Source organism: Anticarsia gemmatalis, chromosome 21 (assembly GCF_050436995.1).
Source record: "Anticarsia gemmatalis isolate Benzon Research Colony breed Stoneville strain chromosome 21, ilAntGemm2 primary, whole genome shotgun sequence".
Lineage (NCBI taxonomy): Eukaryota > Metazoa > Arthropoda > Insecta > Lepidoptera > Erebidae > Anticarsia > Anticarsia gemmatalis.
In genome coordinates this window covers 8,808,439-8,829,589 of record NC_134765.1, presented here as the reverse complement: position 1 = coordinate 8,829,589, position 21,151 = coordinate 8,808,439, and the positions used below count along the sequence as shown (strand labels likewise).

The window sequence follows — 21,151 nt, the reverse complement described above, 5'->3', positions numbered from 1 at the left end:
CATTCTCACAAACTTTCGCATTTATAATATTAGTAGAATTAGTAGGATCTAGTAACTGGTATAAGTCTTCTTCTTCTTCTTCATCGTATGGTTAGTGGTCAACCTAGTGTCAAAGTTGTTCAAGCCGCCCGAAGGCCATAGACGTGGCTTAACAACTGTTATCTTAGTAACAACCGGGACTGACATTTTACGTGCCCTCCGAAGCACGGAGACGCCCAGTTTAAATACCACTATGCGGTCAACCATCTATGGAATGACCGCGCCAAGGGTTGCTTAACCCACAGATCTTTTACCGACCGGTGAGCGCAACTGGCTATGGGCGCCTCAACTGGTATAAGTACCCTACACATTGAATCGAATTTGTATGTGAATACAAGTCGTTATCTGTAATCGATTAGGTTTTATGTGGGCCGTTTATTGCCGGAATCAGCTCGTTTGATTGATGTGAACACGGTACCGGTCGACAGGCCTTTTTCTAACTTAATTAAATAAGGGCGATAAGTGCTAGGTGCGAGGGAAAGTGAAGTGAACTTGGATTTGTGACGTCACTGTTCTGTAATTGCTTTATTACAGATCGATGCATATTTCTTCATATTAGGTTGGAGAAAAAGTCTTTTCGCGTTATAGTATGTATGAACTTGTAATAAAATCTCTTTGGCTTCAAGAATCACAAATGAGTTTATTCGGTTTCTTTTAGTGAGCTCGTGAGGTACCCAAGTATCGAGCTTTTTGTGTAGAGAATAGATTTAATTACAAGTTGATGTACAATAAAATATTAGGTACTCCTATTCTATCCACATCTGTCTGTCTACTTGTTTCCGATGAACTCAAAACCTACTAATCATATTTTCGAGTGGTTTTTTCACCAATAGATAATATGATTCTGGAGGAAGGTTGTAGTGTGTAATTTGTTCAGGTGGAGTTAAATTGCTGTAACTAAGACGAAGCCCTTTGTCAGATTGTGCACATAAATAATAAGGCTAGATAAAATATAGAAGAATTCGTAGTTCTAGAGATTAGCGCGTTTAAGAAAATTTATTTTTGCTTTATCGTATTACTATTAAGATTTTCTTTACCACCGCACTTTGTCTGAATTTCGCAAATAAGTAACTAATGAATTTCTTACATAATTAATTACTACCAAACACCGAGGAAATAGACTTGACAGATCTATAAATATTTCACTAAGAAACAAAATTCCGATTGCCACAGCGAGACAAGTAGGCAGACTCAGAACGTTTCGATCTAGATATTGTTACGATGTAGACGTGAAAAGCTGATTACAATGACAGCTTGTATTATGCTAAGTGATTTACGTAATAATCCCGACTATTTCACCACTTATAGCTAAGTATCAGATTACTAATCCGGTAGATTGAATAGCGATCTGTCTGATAAACGAAAAAACGAAAAAACGCAAAGTGGACTTATAATATAACGTCTTGAACACAAATTGCTTAAGTAGGAGTCAAATAAAACGTAGACACAGTGTCACTTAGTCGACTGATGTACTAATCAGGCAATTAAAGCTCAATATATTTACTTGTCAGTATTAAAAGCGTAAAGATATCAACACAATTACGCCATATTATTATCATCATGTCTAAGCGGCCGTGTCCGCGCTAGAACTTGGCACTTGTCAATTATTAGCGACTATTTGTTTTGTAGATGAATACATTTACTATATTGCTATTGGCTATAGTTATAGCATTTTGGCACATCACAATCCCGCCCTATTCACTCTATCTCCAACCGCCTATTTCCATCGAATTGTAAGACCGTCATTTACAATTTTATTATAAAAATCAGGAAGACCAGCTCTCAAGATTACATTAAACAATCATCATATCAAAAGAATAATGTATTTTTTACAAGTACTGCATCATCAGCGTTAAAAAAAATCTGTTTCATTTTCTCGACGATTTCCAAACTATTTAATGTCCAACTCATATGCTCTAGTAATTCAATAAATAAATGATAAATAACATTTCAACACGGCCCCGACAGAAGTAGATCAATATTGCAGTAATGTCATACAAAAAACAACAAAATACAAGTAGACTGCAACATTAATTTTATTAAATGTTTATACTACTTGAGCTTGGCAATTGGTATATGAAATTACTGGTATTAATGAAGTTAGCAGAAGTATTGAGAAACCTCATATAAAGGACATTTGATAAGATGGTCGTGAAAATAAATAAATCTTTTACGAGTATCCCAACATGTATGTGTGGTAATGGAGTAAGAAAGACATGAACAGGGACAATACGACCCCTTCTTCCCTTGTATCATGATTTTATTCACAGAGTTATCGGCCGCATCTATTGCTAATTCATTAATTACCATCATTATCATGTCTATCCCACTGGATCTGCTAATGCTCTACTACCAAGAATTCCTCACAGCAAAATAGGAATTGAAAAGCCCGAAAAGAAAGCAGTAAATAGTACAGTCTGTAGAAAACAGATTACAGACTATATGGTAGTACTAAAACCCGAAACGAAGTTCATATTATTATGTCAGACTGAAACACTAAAGCCTAGTAAGCTAGACTATCACTATTATCAAACAATATTATTCAAAAGCCTTAACAATACGCACCATAAAAGCTCAAGATCACTTTCCAATGCAACATGTGATATTATGCACGTGTGAAACAAAGCAGCCAAGTTATGAAATGTTCAGTATTAAGTGTATTAACATATACAACGCATGTTCTGCGTGGAACAAGGTAATAGCGCGACGTGCGCAGGCGCCGGTGTTACGACGAGGGATGGATTGTGGGAACTAAAGGTCGTACAGGGCTGAATTACAACGTTTTTTTTTCACACACGGTCATTTGATTCCAAACTAAGCAAAGCTGCGTAGTACAAGCTTAGTATTTTTGAATATGGTTTTAATGAAAACGTGAAAACGTGGCCAATACTCAATTGGCCTCCCCCTCAGTACATCGTAATAAGATCCTGCGCTTGTCTCATCCATAGCAATCCTACAGGTCTCGTTGTAGGCCTTCCTAGCGAACTTCGCCCTTTCAATGGCTGACAGGCCGTTACTGCTTAGGTCAAAATCAAATGACCACTTAATAATTATGAAACGATCAAGTTTACTTTTGATTTGCTTGATTTATTAGCTCAAAAGGGACCTGAGATGATTTGTCGCAATGTCACGGAAGTTAAAATATTTACTTAAATAAAACAATAGAAATTGTACCGTGTCTCATTCAAAGAGTTAAATCGCTTAATTAATTTCGGAAAACACCCTCTAAAAGAACAAAATTTATTTACAAAAGTAATTGTTTGAACCTAATGACCTAATATCCAAACCACAAAATGCGTCCCTGTTGCACCCATAAATCGTGGCGCGACACTTTTAAACGCATTGTACAAACATTTTGTTTCGTATTAGCCGAACAAGTCAGGGCTGGACTTAATGGCTCGGTGCGGGTGATTTACGTGCCGTGTGTCGCCTACCTATGACATGTATTGTGTGAGAGGTCGAATGCTCGTGTGTTTATGTTGTGCAGTCATTTTAGGTGTTATGCATATGGACAATTTTTATTAAGGAACCGACTTTTATAGGATATCGGCCGATACCAGTTAGACTATAATTTTCTATCGGTGAAAAAACGAATACAATTTTGACCGTTAATATTTTGACAACGTTTGTGTAAATTGCCTAAAATAAAAATATATCGTTTCATAATCTTTTTTTATGATTGATTAGTGTTTAATCGATCTTGTTCCAGCCCGTCGAAAGTTTTTCGCATTACTTAGCCCCATTTCTGAGGTAGGTACATTTAGCGGTAGTTTATCTATTTAATAGCGATTAAATTCTTAAAAAAAAAGTTTGTCAGTTAACAGAAACCGGGGGATAACTGCTCCTATCCTAATATCCTATCCGATAACAACCTATACAGACTTTTAAAATACCATCTGAAGCACAGAGAAGCTCTGCTCATAGATTAATAAACCACCCATCAAAGTATAAAGTGTGTTTAAGAATTAGAAGTAGAAGTTGTCTAACAAAAAGCTTAACCCATGGTTTCTGAGGTACAATTAGCGGTAGTTTATCTATTCAATAGCCATGAAACTCATACAAAAAAACTCTATTGAATGGATAAACTACCGCTAAATATACTTAGAAACCGGGGATTCATTTGTACTGACTTTTAAACCGATTTTATTCCTGTTTGTCTGCATTAGACCTTACCCTAGTAGTACTTAGTAGCGAGTTGAATAGATATTTATTGTTATTGGTTTGTATTACGAGTTTTGTATGAAAGAGGCTTGTTATGAAGTGATTACGAACATTATGTGTAAGTTGTGGACAATATTTTAATAGTTCGTTGCGTCACACGACCAAAGTTTATCTTGAAATCTTTTAACAAACTTGGTGGTCTATAAGTCTGTAGTATTTACAAATAATAAGGATTTTCTTCTGAAAATTATATTTGCAATATTATAGTGCTTAAAAATATCACAATTTTGTAGTTGCTGCTCGAATTTCTGTAATGTTTCTTTTTAGATTCTAAGTCCGAATGTCAATTGGAATCGTCTGTTTGTAAAAACTTATGCTCTTCCTTTTTTTTGAAATAAGTCCTTTTAGGGTCCTAAGCAAAACATTGTTACCATAGTACAAGCTCTGCTTAGTTTGGAATCAAATGACCGTGTGTAAGTTGTCAAATGATATTTATTATTTACTAGCTGACCCGCGCAACGTCGCTTGCGTCACTTAAGAGAATGAGTCAAAATTATCCCCGTTTTCGTAACATTTTTCGTTGCTACTCCGCTTCTAATGACTGTAGCGTGATGTTATATAGCCTATAGCCTTCCTCGATAACTTTTCGAATCGGACCAGTAGTTCCTGGGATTAGCGCGTTCAAACAAACAAACAAACTCTTCAGCTTAATAATATTAGTATAGATTTTATTTATTAATTGTTTTTTCTCTTACCTTTTCTTAGTGGTACTTTGCTAGGACGATTCGGCAGATCCAACCATTTATGGCTTTATAATAAGCAAATCCCTACTGAATAATTACCACAGTTTGTAAGTTAACGGTGCATTAACCAAGCATTGCGATCTAACCAGTATGAAATTATGTTACGGAACAGAAACCATGCATCATAGCGAACATCGCTGCTAGGTGGAGTACATCTGTAGAGTTAAGCTTCTGGTTTTATCAACCTTATGAGTCGTGGGAACCAGAACAAAATATGAAGGAAGAGGCTTAATGAATTTTGAGAGGTTTCTTAAATACAGATTTTTTAAAATTCAGATTCTTCTATAAAGCAGGAAAGGTATTAAGAATGTTATTACTCACGAAATTATGCCCAATTACACCATACTATCGTAACTTAGAGTTTTTCTAAACATAAACGTTTTCGTCTACCTGCAATGCAATTAATAACAACAAATAATGCGAAAAGAACTGATGTCGTCAGCGCAATATTAAATTGACAATTCACTAGACTACTCTATATGTAAAGCCCCTCTAGATCTTTGGAACATTCTCTCACGAGCTGGTAAAGGAAAAACTAGAAACTCAAAAAATCCTTTGAGGTTTATACTGTTATTAGCAAGGATTCTGTGGAAGTAAAAAATAACGACCTATATCTTAAACAACGGCACACCCCAAAAAATCGCATTCTCAAGATATCTCTATTAAATCCTGGATCCACTCCTGCAAGGCAAATATAATATTTTCTCTTTCAATAACAAAGTGTACAACAACTTTCTATACGTTACAAGGCTGATATTAAATCAAAGCCACCGTGTATCTGATTCAACAATATTAATTCTAACTGGTAGCCATTAGGAACAATTTAGAGGCGTATTATACGCGGCTGACGTTAATGAATGCTGTGTGTTTGCGCGCACTTGTTTGTGCCGCGGCGTTGCTTGTTCATGATGCATGGTGGTTGTTTCCAATGCCGGTAGTAATATGATTATGATTTGTCAGCCATTTGATAATCTTTGAAAGTTAAGTTACGTGAAAATTATTGTGAAGACGTCAGTGGCTCAATGGGTAATAGTGACTACTTCTCGTTGTTGTGTAGCGGGTTCCATTTCCCAGGGACAATTAGTTGTTGTTTTAGGTCTGCTTGTGTCCTATATTTTGTAATCTATATATTTATCTATTCACTACTACCCATTGTTAAGTAAAGGCCTCCCTCTCATTAGGTACATTTAGAGGCGTATTATACGCCGCTGACGTTAATGAATGCTGTGTGTTTGCGCGCACTTGTTTGTGCCGCGGCGTTGCTTGTTCATGATGTATGGTGAATGTTTTCAATGCCGGTAGTAGTATGATTATGATTAGTCAGCCATTTGATAGTCTTTGAAAGTTAAGTTACGTGAAAATTATTGTTAAGGCGTCAGTGACTCAATGGGTGATAGTGACTACTTCTCGTTGTTGTGTGTTGCGTAGCGGGTTCGATTTCCCCTAGGTGCAATTGGTTGTTGATTTAGGTCAGTTCATGTCCTATATTTTGTAATCTATCTATTTATCTATTCATTTCTACTCATTGTTAAGGATAAGCCTCCTACCCATTAGGGTACAATTTAAAGGCGTATTATACGCGGCTGACGTTAATGAATGCTGTGTGTTTGCGCGCACTTGTTTGTGCCGCGGCGTTGCTTGTTCATGATGCATGGAGGATGTTTTCAATGCCGGTAGTAATATGATTATGATTAGTCAGCCATTTGATAATCTTTGAAAGTTAAGTTACGTGAAAATTATTGTGAAGACGTCAGTGACTCAATGGGTAATAGTGACTTCTTCTTTTTCTTGTGTGTTGTTTAGCAGGTTCGATTTCCACAACGTACAAATGGTTGTTTTTTTAATTCTGCTTGTGTCCTATATTTTGTAATCTATCTATTTATCTATTCAGTTCTATCCATTGTTAAGGATAAGCCTCCCTCTCATTAGGCACAATTTAGTGGCGTATTATACGCGGCTGACGTTAATGAATGCTGTGTGTTTGCGCGCACTTGTTTGTGCCGCGGCGTTGCTTGTTCATGATGCATGGTGGATGTTTCCAATGCCGGTAGTAGTATGATTATGATTAGTCAGTTACTCGGTTATCTTTGTGTTTTAAATTAAGTGTCTTGAGAGTAAATATAGTTTCAATGGTGCAAAGGTTAAAGTGGTATTTGCTTATAATGCAATATTATTGAATTATGAGTTTGATTTCTAATTGGTACGAATAATTGTTTGCAGTTAGTTGTTCCAAGTCTTGTCGTACTCTGTTAGGGCTAAAAGGTTTATTTTTTTAACTTTTCTAACATTCTAATACCAATTTACCTGCTTATGTGTAACTTTAATAAACACTGTTCTACTTCTCAAAGGTCTTATGATCGAGTTCCAAGTTGGTTCAAAAATTTTACTACTATAAACAAACACCCGCGCAGTTTCATTATAACTAGTAGTCCGGTCAAATATCGGATTACTATAATTGACCTACGAGCCCCGCGAACGTAATAATTTTACAATTTACAATTATTACTATAACCTTATAAACAAAGCCATTACATTTTACAACATTCCTGCCTACATTTATGCACAAACAGACAAGCTGTGACACCATATTCTATAGTTATTCTCCGCTAATCTAAGGTCGGGTACTTATTTACTAATACACTATAATAAAAAGCTCAAATGTTTGTTTGTTTGAACGCGCTAATCTCAGAAACTACTGGTTCGAACTGAAAAAAATATTTGGTGTTAAATAGTCAACTTATTACACAAAACTGTAGGCTATATAACATCAGGCTACGACTAATAGCAGTAGAGAAGCAATAGAAAAATTGTTTGTTTATTTGAACACACTTATCTCAAAAACTACTATTTCGATTTTTTTACCCATTACTGTCCCACCGCTGGCCAAGGGTCTCTTTCCAAACGAGGGATGGGTTAGGGCCTGAATGGGCCACACTGGCCAAGTTCGGGTTGTCGATTAAGAAATATTTTTTTATTGAATAGTCCATTTATTTAGGGAGGCTATAGGCTATAAAACATCACGCTATGGCTTAAAGGAGTAGAGCAGTTGTTAAATATGTCGTAAAAACGGTTAAACTAAAGTCTTCGCAGTCGCAGTCGCGGGCGCTAGTATATAACATACAAGACTTGGTGCAACAGGTTGAAAGACGATAATCGCGGTCTGTCGGCTCAAAGAGATGTTAGCTGGGATTATCTGATGGCCTGACCACCTCTCATTGTTTCTATGACGTATGTTCGAAACTTTATACCACTTTGTAATTAGTCATATGTGAGATACAGAAAGAGTAGGTGTGGTACTTAAGATAAGATGAAGTTTCCAACAGAAAGACGTGATAGAGATCGAAGTATTCATCGATAATGTTTTTAAACGTTATTGAACGGAAATGTTTGCTTACTTTTGCTAGTGAAACCTCTGTTATTTATGATTGCTACTTAATTTATTTAAAATCTTATTGTAAAGAACATATTTTATTAGCACTGTCGGTGTCAACTCCATGCGGTTTCTAACATTAAATGATTCTCATGACATTCATACTTTCTATGATAAAACGTCTCTAGGCATGTGTAACTTTCAATTAGTGAAGAATCCTTAACTACATGTATAGCAGCATCACGTAATATTGCAACTACATTGATTTGATCCATAAAATCAAACTTCATTTTTTAAGAACTTTGACTTTACATTATTTCCATTCATTTACTGGTCAATAACATGTGTCATCATTTGTCCAGTCCTATCTGAGCTAAAGACTAAAGCTACGCCGTCCATTACAATCGGATGCTGTATCAATGTAAGAGAATACGCATTGTACGTGTCGTGCAGGGTTGAAGGTGGCAGGTCTGACGGCGACACACTGACCTGGCAGTAGCACTTTATGATGTTTGTGTTTACTCAGTACCTTGGGTAAGGACTTGAGGCCCGTTGAGCTGTGAGGGAAATGAAACCTTGGGTAATCTAAGGATTTGAGGTCTCTTTAAACCTAAATTGTAAGGAAAATGAAAGTGTTAGTCCAGTCATTATAGGAAGTTCACCTCGGAATTCGAGATACCCAGCTGTAAGTCTGTAAATACTTGTATATTGACACCCTAAAAGTTGTCCCAAAACCTACATATGGTAGGGTGTACGCAACTATAAAATTTCAAGATCAAAGGTCACAAAAACCGGATTTTTGCGCTTTTTTTGTAAATATCTCATTTCCTATGGATTTTTTGCTATTTGTATTCATTATCAATATTACAGTATAAAATTCTCTACAAATTTTGATTGAAAAATGTCTTTTTACGGTGAACCGTTTTCGAGATAGAAATTGACAAATATTTATAATAATTGTTTTATCGATAGTTCATCAACTATATTATGGCGCATTTTCGACCGGAGGCACCGGTTGACCTGAAATGATCCTATGACCGCGCGCTCTCCGCCCCCTATCTCGAAAACGGTTCACCTTAAAAAGACATTTTTCAATCAAAATTTGTAGAGAATTTTATACTGTACAATATTGATAATGAATACAAATAGCAAAATTCCATAGGAAATGAGATAATTACAAAAAAAGCGCAAAAACCCGGTTTTGTGACCTTTGACCTTGAAATTTTATAGTTGCGTACACCCTACCATATGTAGGTTTTGAAACAACTTTTAGGGTGTCAATATACAAGTATTTACAGACTTACAGCTGGGTATCTCGAATTCCGAGATTCTTACCTAATTTAAGCTTAAATGACTAGACGATGTAAGTTTATAAAATAAAAATAACTTTTACAATCTTGTTACTGGACTTGGTTATCATTTGGATATGGGATTAGTTGTTAAGCCTTCTCACTGAAAAGGGGATTGTTTTAAATTTTCAATTCATAAATAAAAACCAGTTTCTAAATTGTATCTGAAAAAAAGCAAAAATACACAATTTAAAAAGTAAAGAGTATTAGAAAAAAGCAGCATTCTATTGTATGTAGTAAAGTTTCAAAATATAAGCACATCACTAAATAAATTATTTTTATAAGGAAACTTTTAGAAACGTTCTCTGGTCTCTACCTACCCCTATGAGAAGAAGATGTAATTTTATGTATGTATGTACATAACTTATAGTAAATTCATAACACTGACCTTAAATTTCTATGCTAAATGAACTGTATATAAAAAAGGCACTTTATCTTCTATATCACTTATCGCGGTCCAAAGAGAGAACAGGCCTCGGCCACAGAACAAATATTAAAAAGTCCATAAATAATTCTAAAAACCACAGATATAAATTAAACAGACAAATACATCTCTTATCACGCCGATAAATAAGGGTTGTAATAAAATGGCGTCCCTTACTTAATAGTCGTTTTGTCTCAAATATAGTAATAAATAAACGGTGCCACCCCTAAAAGGAGTTATAAATCTAATCGTTTGAGGTAAATGTTTGTGGATGTGAACAATTTATGTGTAAGGGTAGGTTTTTTTTACTATTGTCGGAATTAGTCGGTGGTTGACTAAGTCAAAGGCACCATAAATAAATTTAACCCATTACTGTCCCACTGCTGGGCAGGAGTCTCCTCCCGTAATGATGGAGGGGTTAAGCCTTGACTCCATCACACTGGCCAATTGCGGGTTGGGAACTCTGCTTATCATAAAAAGTAAATCTCCCTGTCTGTGTAATTTGCGTAGTTGACAAATATACTTATAACACTCAGAGAATACTAACGTAACATGCTTGTACGCCTAGTTTGTTTCAATAGCAAATCGTCAGTAAGTTAGTTTGCTAAGATACCTATACTTGCTAGCCGCTAAGCAATAAGACACTTGCCGCTACCTAACTCTGGTAATCGTATCCTTTACTATGGTTAGGTTATACAAACAGGAGCTATATTAGTTCACGATTTACGTCCAATATCTCAAATTCCTGTTAAGTATAATACGAAACAGGAATTCAGGAATTCACAATTAAGTGTTAGCTTTCAGTTAAACTTATTTGAACTTTGTTTGTCTGAAATAATAGTGAAAATACCTTTTGCTTGAAAGGTTTCGCACGTTACGTTGGCGAGAGTGGATTGTTCGTCCATTGGAGAATTTCTTTGGCATTCGAATTGTTAAGATTTTGTACAAACATCAACACTGTGAGATTTATATTTCAACGTATTTTGAGCCTCGCTGATAATGGCATTGAGATATTTTGATTATATCCGTCGAAACAATCTTAAAGTATCTCCGTCACTATGGATAATCTTGTATCATACAGAATCTTTCAAGGCATGCTGCAGACATATTCGGTTCGCCATTAATCGGCCTAATCAGACGGCAAAACCAGATGTGTAGAAGAACCCGGTCGGCACAAGCTTAACAAGTGAGTCGAGTCGATTTTGTTATTCGATAAATATTGCCGAACCAAACGTGCCGAATCGAATATGTGTGTATCAAGCCTTACCTACTACAAGACACTGCAAAGGATGTTATTTCTTTTCATAAGCCTAAATAAAACCCCGCAAAAAAGGTGACTGTAGCAGCTTTTTGTCTTCAAGTTTTCTTGTTTCGCTAAAGTCTTACATATTGACGGCTAAATCCCAGGTCTTTAACAACTACCTTTACAAAAGAACAAGCGTTCAGTATAAATATTGACAAGCCGATGACAACAGCGAACAACAAACAACGACATAATGTCAAAACATCTTCATCCAACCTGCTACATTAATATTGATTACACACTGTCAAATCTTAGGGTGTTCACTTCACAATATTATAGAAGACACGTCTTTTGGACTATAATATCAGGGTGTTTCTATACTTTACTTCTTTTACGTGTAATAACTTTTGTGGTGATATTTTGTTTTCGCACCCATACATTAAATGATACAGAATAAGCCTTTACTTTAAAATTTTAATTACTATGTATCATCACATCAGCAACCTACTGTTTTAATTTTTGAAACATAAGTCATTAATTGGTCAAAATACTTCTCCTGAAATTGTTTTGAGTCCCTCAACACCATCTTCGTAATGGGTAAATTTATTACGTAATTGTTTTATCCTACCATTAATGTTCCAATTTCACCAAAATAATGTGAAATCCTAACCCTAAATTACATACGACAGCCCTACAAAAGCCATTACTACTATTCTTAGCGTAACACAAATAAGTTCAACAGAAATAGTGGGACGTATTTAGCAAAACGTCTGTTTCGCTCGTTTGAAACAAACACATTACCAAAAATATTATTTTGAGAGTCAGAAACGTGGAAAATGCTCTTGTTCCGGGTATCTTGTTACTCGCTTCCACTTGATTTATTTTAAGAAGAATTCGCTTTTAAATGCGATTGTATGGATCAGTTGTTTCGGATAGACCGGCAACTTTTTATCGGCTCTGCTGAGATTGCATTTTACCGTAATATAGAAAACTATGAATGGTCTATGAAATTGTTGATATTCGATTATTATCATGTCTTTTTCTATTTTTGGAAGATAAACAGACTTTATTTTATTCTGATACCTATTCGTTTATGCTTAATGCGAAACAGTTTGTAATAGTTGGTTTCGGTCAGTTTCGCTACTTACAGATTAACGCTTGTAATTCATCCAATATTTGAAGTAAGTATCAAATTGTCTATAGCATCTCTAATGAAATCTCCTTAAAACGCCAGTAATAAGGAGTCTTCAGTAGTTCAGTCCAGCAATTGACTACGCCATAAAGCACTTCTTATTACCTTACACGTACACATTTTTTTTGCTGAAGTTTTTTTTTTATTTTTCCCAAAGTAGCGTCGATATCGCCGACCTACGTAGTTCTTCACACCGGAGTAATAAGGTGGTGACAGACATCAACAGCGAGTGCATTGACCTTAGATGTTTGATACAAACCGCGCACATATCTCACTCGCCACACTTCGCCAAAACACGGAACCGACGCTCCTGAACGTTTTCACATCATTTGTCAATGAACCACTGGATGTATACTAACTATTACACAAGTATTTTAATGTTAACATATATCTTGGAAAACAGAAATTGGATAACTATAGGACTTTTATCTTCAAACCCATAGGGTCAACATCTTTGATGCAAACTTTTGTCTTCGTTTAGCCGCCTAAGAAATAGTTTTATTTTCGTGAAAAATCACTTGATTGGTCTTGGTCTCCAAAGTAACTTGCAATATGTACAGCTTTGACACACGGTACAGTATGTTTGGCGATTGTTTATTGATTTTCCTTCACGATAACGTGTCGCTTTGATTTTCATATCTTCTCTTATTGATGTCTTCAGTTAAAAAACCTATACCTCTGTATAATTAGGTCAAAGCCATGTTACATCTCATAGCAGTAAACCTACTAAGAAAGAAAAGAAAGAAAGTTTATAAAAGTTTTAAAGTTTTTATTTAGTTTTAGTTTATTTACTTATATTCGATTTATGTCTAACTCCTATCTTTCGCTTGTCACAGCCGGACGAGCTGGCCAAATCGGTGAAGCTGACATCCCGCGAGAGGCGGTTCATCAAGTTCGCGAGCGTGGAGTACGGCGGCCAGCTGTACATGACGCCGCAGGACTTCCTAGAGTCTGTGGTGGAACAGGAGCCACGACGTAAGTATATATGAGGCCTGCTAAGTACGTGCTGAAAAAGCCAACATCACGTTGGAGATTTGTAAACAACATTGTAGATTTGTAGAAGCCGTTTTAGAAAAACAAAAATAAATTGAAATACTGATCAGAAATTGTAATACTGATCAAAAGCCATTGAATTACATAGGAACTAAGTATCTTCTTGCTAGGTTTCTACACTGTTTTAAATCAATATAATAGTATTCAAAACATTTAGTTGATCAAAATGTACTTAATCTTCCCTTGTCCGACAGCTCGCCTGAAGCGTCGTGTGCTGACCACCAAAGAGATTGAGTACCTGCGAGACCACACGCCGCAGTTGAAGAAGGGCTCCTCGCAAATGTTCCGCAACATGAGGGACAAAGGTATATAAAATAAACTTTCAAACAGTAACAATAAGCTTCAAAATGCTTTTTATAGAATACTCTTTACAAAAGATGTTTTCTTTCCAGGCATCATCTCGTATACCGAATATCTCTTCCTTCTCTCCATCCTAACAAGTGAGTACATGAATATCAATAGATTGACAGCTTTGACTAATATGCAGCTATAGTCTAGTATAAAGACTATTGACCATTGATGATCAATGATCATTGATATTACTATTGAAATTATGTTACCAATCGTCTATCGTCCGACTGTAGACACATAATCACATTACACAATTTAACCTGTCCTTCGAAACACGGAGGAACTCGATATGTACAAGATGGCCACCCATCCACAGAACAACCTCGGCAGACGTAGCTTAACCTCAGAGATCGATCCGCGCGGCTGTTGTTAACTAAGCCACGAGCTACTCAATTACAAAGTAGCGATTACAAAACACTATTTACGTAACAGATAACTTTCAGAAAGTATTAAGTATCAGTACAGTTAGCAGTAGGGTCAGGAAGTCAGCTCCTAAACATAACACAACGGGACATAATAACAAAAACGTGAGACATTACTAGTATATTACTATTAGTACTGTGTTACTCGCTTTATTTTAATAGACTGGATAGAAATGTACGATTTTATAACTTACTAGCTTTTACCCGCGACTTCATCCGCCACCTGAATTTTCCCACGGGAATGCGTCATTTTCCCGGGGTAAAAAGTAGCCTATGTCCTTTTTCGGGTATCAAAATATCTCCATACCAAATTACATGTAAATTGGTACTGTAGTTTAAGCGTGATTGAGTAACAGACAGACAGAGTTTTTGATCTTCATTTAACTTAATTTGGTTTTTCTTTGACAATAATTAAATAAATTTAACCCATTAAAGTCCCACTGCTACGCAAGGTAATCCATCCAGAATGAGGGAGGGCTAGGCCTTGACTCCACCATGCGCAATGTCAATGTGAGAAAACAAGGCAAATAATTATTATAAATGCAAAAACTGTCTGCCCGTGTCTAAACACCTTCGTGATGTTTCGTGTCGCCACTTTTGTACCGATTTTGAAATGATAGAAATTGGGTATGGAGATAGTTTAAAAAGCATAGTGTCTTCAACATATATCGGGCCTTGTATTACACTCTTTTTCAAATTACACGCATGCAGAGCCGCGCGAATAGGATTATCACACATTGTAAACAAAGGTACAAATATAATCTTGGTCGCTTCCAGAGCCAGCATCCGGGTTCCGGATAGCGTTCAACATGTTCGACACGGACGGCAACCAGCGGGTTGATAAGAACGAGTTCCTAGTCGTGAGTATTGCACTAACATCCTTATATAATATACAATGAAGAATAATTACACTGCTACATTATTGTAGAAATTAGTTCCTACTCTAATTGTAAACAGTAGATTCTACTATAAGAAGGTTTGAAATTGACAAACAATAATAAATTAGGTAGTAGATGTATGATCCTGGCAGCAGTAGTGTAGCTCAGCTAGCAGTTTCGCTGAAAACATCTAGCGAAACTGCAATTCATAAAATGTTTTTCGATTTGTATTTTGTCTATAAAAAAATACAAAATCTTGAAACATTGTAAAACAACTTTTTGTAGACCCTCTTTACATAATGATAATATGTACTCGTATAGTTATACCAATTTTATATTTTTTTATCTAATCTATTTGTCTTTGGACCCGCTACCGCCCCCTGCAAAAAGCTACAGTGCCCATTAGAAGGCAGAAATGGCTTCTTAAAAACCTATTCTATAAAGAAAAGCATTAATTTACACAACTAAAATAGTATTTTTTTATAGACAAAATGCATATCGTAAATACTCTTATATCCAAACGAAAGTTAGATTATACTAGTTCCCAAACACACAACGCCTGTCCTAAGAAATTCCTCGTCACAGATGCACAGTTTCCCATTTATCCCTTGAACAGTAAAAGACACTAAGTGTATAAATGCACTGGCTACTTAAACTACGCAAACTTGATGTTTAGCCACTGAGATTTATTGAGGCGAAATTATAAAAAAATATGCTCAATTTATTTTATTACAAACATCGCACCCTGAAATGTAAATACACTAATTAATGCACTAGAATCTGTCTTTTTTATTTAAAAAGTTTGGATATGTTATACAAACGGGCATTATACTCGTATCGATAGTATAGCTACTAATAAATCCGTATTGTGAAGTTATGTGCTTTTCTCGAAATTTCTATCTTTTGTATGATTTCGCCTAAATAATTCAACAATATTATAAGTGCACACACACGCTAAATAAATAGATTTTAGCCACTTGCGATGTTTTCAGCACAATACGTCTTTATGTGACAAGGAACCAACTATATAATATTTATTTTATTATTTCACCGGCGTTCGAAACAGTCGGTTTGAATTTTATTTTATTTTTTTGTTTTTTTTTCGACTGGCGTTCGATTTCGTCAGGATTTTTAGTTTTTTTTTTAGTTTTATGAATGTTTTTTTTACAATTATGTATTTAGATCCAGCGTCTTCTGGGTGGTACTTTCAAGGAGCGTAAAGATTTGGACCCCAAGAGTCAAGAGGCTGTGAGTTAAACGCTTATGGAAGGGAAACGCCTCGCTATCAAAATTTAATGTTTGAAATTTTGACTTATTCATTTTACGCCGGCTCCACACACTGGCCCCAATATTGGCTCCAACGCTATACGTCCAACATGTGGATCTAGAAAATGGCATTGGTCCAAACTTTGGGGCGAGCGTTGGTAGTTGGTCGGTTCTCAAAGGTTCGGTTTCATCAAAGGAATCTGCGCCAACGCTCGCGATCTCACTGAGTTTGCAGTCCAACGTTGGTACGAGCGTTGGGGCCAACGTGTGCAGCCGTTGTATTTGTTTATTTCATCTTCTCGAGTCAAAACTTCAAACCCAGGCCATTACAAAGGTTATTGCCGCTCTAATCAAGCCTCCTTTTCTATATTTTCGTTTTTGAGTTTCGTCATAATTCTATAATTTATTAAGTCCCTATTTTTAAGTCCCAATAAGATTCTTAATAAACTTTGTCACTAAACTGAATACAACTAAATATTTTTGATTTATCATTTAATTTTGATTACTAAATAATAAAATTTAATATGTTTTTCTTAATATTTTTACGAGTGTATAATCCACGAATCGCCAATATGGGAGAGCGGCATACTGACGTTTATCGCTTATATTTTTATATTTTAATATGTGTATCTAATTATATAAAAGTATATGTAAACATTAATGATATTTATGTGTGTATTATGTGCTCACTGCGTTTAGCTGCTTTCGTTAGTGTCTACGAGTGCTTCGAAGAACAGGACCGGTCTCTTGAGCCCAAGCCCAGTGGCCTCAAGCCCTTCAACCGTAAGTCCACAATGGGCCTTCGCAAGTCAAGCCTCGTGACGTCACATCTATGTTCACATTAAACTCCAGCTAATTTTATAAATTGTTCACTCTCGCATAACGTCGTTTTTCGCTTACATTTGTTCTAAGAAAATATTGTAATTAAAATTCTAAACTTAAGTTCTGTATTAACTAATTTGTTGATAATTATTGATTAATACGAAGCACGGTTATTGTGATTAATTTTATGTCGTTTTATTGTTATTTGTATTTATGTATTACACAACATTTATGTTTTAACATATTAATACACTATTTCTATACACTTTTTCACACATTCATACTTTTCACGAAACACACTTATCTTAAATAACATTAAATTAAAATGAAGCAATTTAATTTTATCAAAAAGTTTAATTATTTTTTTATCTCTATGCCAAAAAACATTGACAATATTTTGGCATTGTTTCACCATAAATACTTTATTTGTACTTACATTTTTATACGTCGCGGCGTCGTTTCTCAAACTGTAGTACAGACAAAACGTGACCATTGCATCCTTTGAAGTGGTCACGTGGCTTATTCATACTACTTTACAGGTTTCAGAAAATGAAAGTAAATTTTATTAACAGTGAAATATCAGGATTTTTTTTGTTATATTCATAGCATTACTGCTTCATAGATAGAGTAAAAGAGGGGTTTCTTTTATTAACCCCTTTTAAATTACTAACAGCTGAATATACATCACTCTTGTATACATCCATTACTAATACATACATTGTATGAAACATCAAACATTCGACACCAAATCAAAAGTGCCTATCAAAAATTATCGCGCTATACTAACTGAAACAAAAGTATCAAAAAACCATAGTCACGCTACACTAACTCTAGCAGTTTGAGAAACGACACCTACATCTTGGTAAAGGCCATACATACAATATTATCCCTTATACATGGTGTTCTCATGTGAATGTGTATGGTTTCAGATGGAAAAGATCTTCAGTTTCGCGTGGCGCGGCAAGCGAGGCATCGAGGAGGGCGCCGAGGGGGACCGGCCTCATGAGAACTACGTCAATGACGACCAGGGACTACAGCGACGACATAATGTTGATACTTTCTTACAGGTAACTTTAGTGTAGAATTTTATTAAGTTAAAAAAATGTGATGATGAAAATAATGTATGCTGATCGGGCAATAGCGTAGTAATTAAGGTGGTAGGGAATGCGTCGGGAGGTTTTCGATTCCCGCCCGGAACAAATTTTTGGGCGATTAACAAGTAGTTGTTTCCGGTCTGGTAGTACTTTGCGTCCGTTGATTGAATGTTTGTAAAAGTCCCCGCGACACAAGAGTTTCTTAGTGCGGGAGTTGTCTTGTTTAAAAAGAAGAAGGTACCGATTTCAGGATACCGTTTCGTTACACATTTAATGTTCAAATTATAAGCGTTTAGTACGTCGTGACTGAATAACTACTAATTATATTTTGAGTACACATTTGCCAAGATCATTCAATAGTTATGATAATGAAGCAATATCTTTATTATTATTTCCAGGTTCACTTCTTCGGTAAGAAAGGTACAAACGACCTGAAATTCGAAGGTTTCAGGCAGTTCATGGAGAACTTGCAGACTGAAGTACTAGAACTGGAGTTCCACGAGTTTTCTAAAGGTAATTTATTTATAGAAGTATAAATATATTTTTATTCTTTAAGTTAAACTTATTCTAAAAATGGACGAACCACTCTACACCTCAACTTAAATGTGATATTAAAATAGTAAAACACTCATTTTCGTGTGGATTTCATTAAATCTAACTGCAGGACCTTATTCATACTGTTTTGTACAATACACAGTCTCTACATAATATAAAGCAAAGTCGCTTCCTGCGTCTGACTCTATAGTATGCTTAGATCTTTAAAACTACACAACTGATTTTGACACGGTTTATATATAACAGATAGAGTCATTCCAGAGGAAGGTTTATGTGTAAAATATGTAACGGCTTTTTTTTAAAATAACATTATTATTCATCTATATGTAACTAAAGGCCTAACCCCTCTCCCTCGTTTGGGAGGAGACTCTTGCCCTGCAGTGGGACAGTAATCGATAAAAAAAAACATTATTATCATATTTAAATCAATGTTTCAACCATTTTGCAGGTCACGAAACGATTTCCGAAGTAGACTTTGCGAAGATCTTACTCCGCTACACGTACTTGGACACGGACGAGTACGACATGTACCTGGACCGGCTGCTGGACCGCGTCAAGGACGAGGCCGGCATCACCTTCGAGGAGTTCAAGACCTTCTGCCAGTTCCTCAACAACCTCGAGGACTTTACTATTGCTATGAGGATGTATACGCTCGCTGATCATCCTATCTCCAAAGGTATGAGAAACTGAAGAAGAAGAAACTGTTTTTGTTAAAATCAGTGCCTAGCACGGCGTATTGAACTACTGAACAACAAAGGGCTGCCCCTTTGTTGAATATGTACTGATTTGCATATTCCATTTAGTTGCATATTGTTGTAGTTTATCCAATATAAATGGTTTTTTACTTAATTGTTTCTGATGTTTGTTTTTTTTTATTTTTTGATTTTTGTTTTTTTTTTTTGATGTTGAGAATATGTACTACAATTTGGTAGCCAGATTGTCAACTAAGACTAACAATTAAAATGTATATTTTGAAAATGCGTGTTTTAGAGTCCTAGATCCTTGAGAACAGTAGTATTAAAGCTTAGGACGAGTTGCGATGGAAATCGAGATAAGTTTTCTCGACATTCAGTAATAATGACGATAACTAAGTTAAGTTAATATCAATATAAGTGAGCGTTTAGAAATAAAATCAAGTAGTTATAAGAAGACACCAAAATTATTCAAAATTACGTAAAAGTAAAGTCAAAATAACCAACATTTTTTCAATAAACAAACTAAAACTATATATAAAGCTCATTTAACTAATTAATACATATTATTTGTAATTTTCCAGACGAGTTCCACCGCGCCGTGAAGATCTGCACGGGTATATCTCAGTCAGAACACCTGGTGTCGACCGTGTTCGCCATCTTCGACGCGGACGGCGACGGACTGCTCAGCTATAAGGAATTCATCGCTATCATGAAGGACCGACTCCATAGGGGATTCAAGGTAACGCTACTGAATAATAGTATTGAACTAACATTATAAATACGATAGTCTGTCTGATTGTTACGCTTATGACTGAAATGTGGAAACGATTTTTATTAAGATGAGGAGTCAAACAGTAACTATTTTTACAGCGGCGGAAATGTGCTTGTGGTAGGCGATACGAAATTTTAAATTAAATTTTGACAATAATGATTTTTCTAACACATACAGTAGGTATTAGTTAATAACTAACTGAGAATTTATTTCTCTATGTTAAAAGGAAAAAGATCGAATCCAGGTTAAAATGGTCCAAACCCCCCAAATGGATAATACAACAAAGGAGTTTGGGGGAGACCTTTGCCCAACAATGGGACAGTATAGGTTAATAAATAAAAATAAAAAATAATAAAAAAAAAAATTTCTCTCATTTAGCAGTCCTAAAAAGCGAAGTTCTATGTTAAACTCAAAAATATCAGTGCTGCATATTTGTAAACATGTTGAAAAAAAATCTTATATTCGGAAAAAAAATCAAATAACAATGTTTTAAAACATTTTCCTTCATGCAATAATATATAACAAAAAAATAAATCACAAAAAGATCAACGCGACCCTGCCAGGATTCGAACCTGGAATCTTCTGATCCGTAGTCAGACGCGTTATCCGTTGCGCCACAGGGCCAGTTGATGTGAATGGTGAAATAATTTGCCACGTACCAC

The 21,151-nt window shown here is 35.6% G+C and overlaps 1 protein-coding gene and 1 non-coding gene across 5 annotated transcripts in view; one reads left to right on the top strand and one right to left on the bottom strand.

Moving 5' to 3' along the window:
• MICU3 (Mitochondrial calcium uptake 3) overlaps nt 1–21,151 on the top strand; it is a 97,215-nt gene that overhangs the window by 74,269 nt on the left and 1,795 nt on the right. The window contains exons 2-11 of one of the 4 annotated variants that reach the window (XM_076128264.1): nt 13,418–13,556; nt 13,829–13,939; nt 14,027–14,074; nt 15,185–15,267; nt 16,468–16,533; nt 17,251–17,334; nt 18,303–18,440; nt 18,866–18,980; nt 19,471–19,698; nt 20,299–20,456. In XM_076128264.1, coding sequence (XP_075984379.1) covers nt 13,418–13,556; nt 13,829–13,939; nt 14,027–14,074; nt 15,185–15,267; nt 16,468–16,533; nt 17,251–17,334; nt 18,303–18,440; nt 18,866–18,980; nt 19,471–19,698; nt 20,299–20,456 — 1,170 coding nt within the window. The remainder of the gene's footprint in view (nt 1–13,417; nt 13,557–13,828; nt 13,940–14,026; nt 14,075–15,184; nt 15,268–16,467; nt 16,534–17,250; nt 17,335–18,302; nt 18,441–18,865; nt 18,981–19,470; nt 19,699–20,298; nt 20,457–21,151) is intronic. The other 3 variants (XM_076128265.1, XM_076128266.1, XM_076128267.1) reach the window with 3 other exon arrangements.
• TRNAR-ACG (transfer RNA arginine (anticodon ACG)) lies at nt 21,041–21,113 on the bottom strand. The gene has a single exon. It is a non-coding gene; the product is annotated as a tRNA-Arg (tRNA).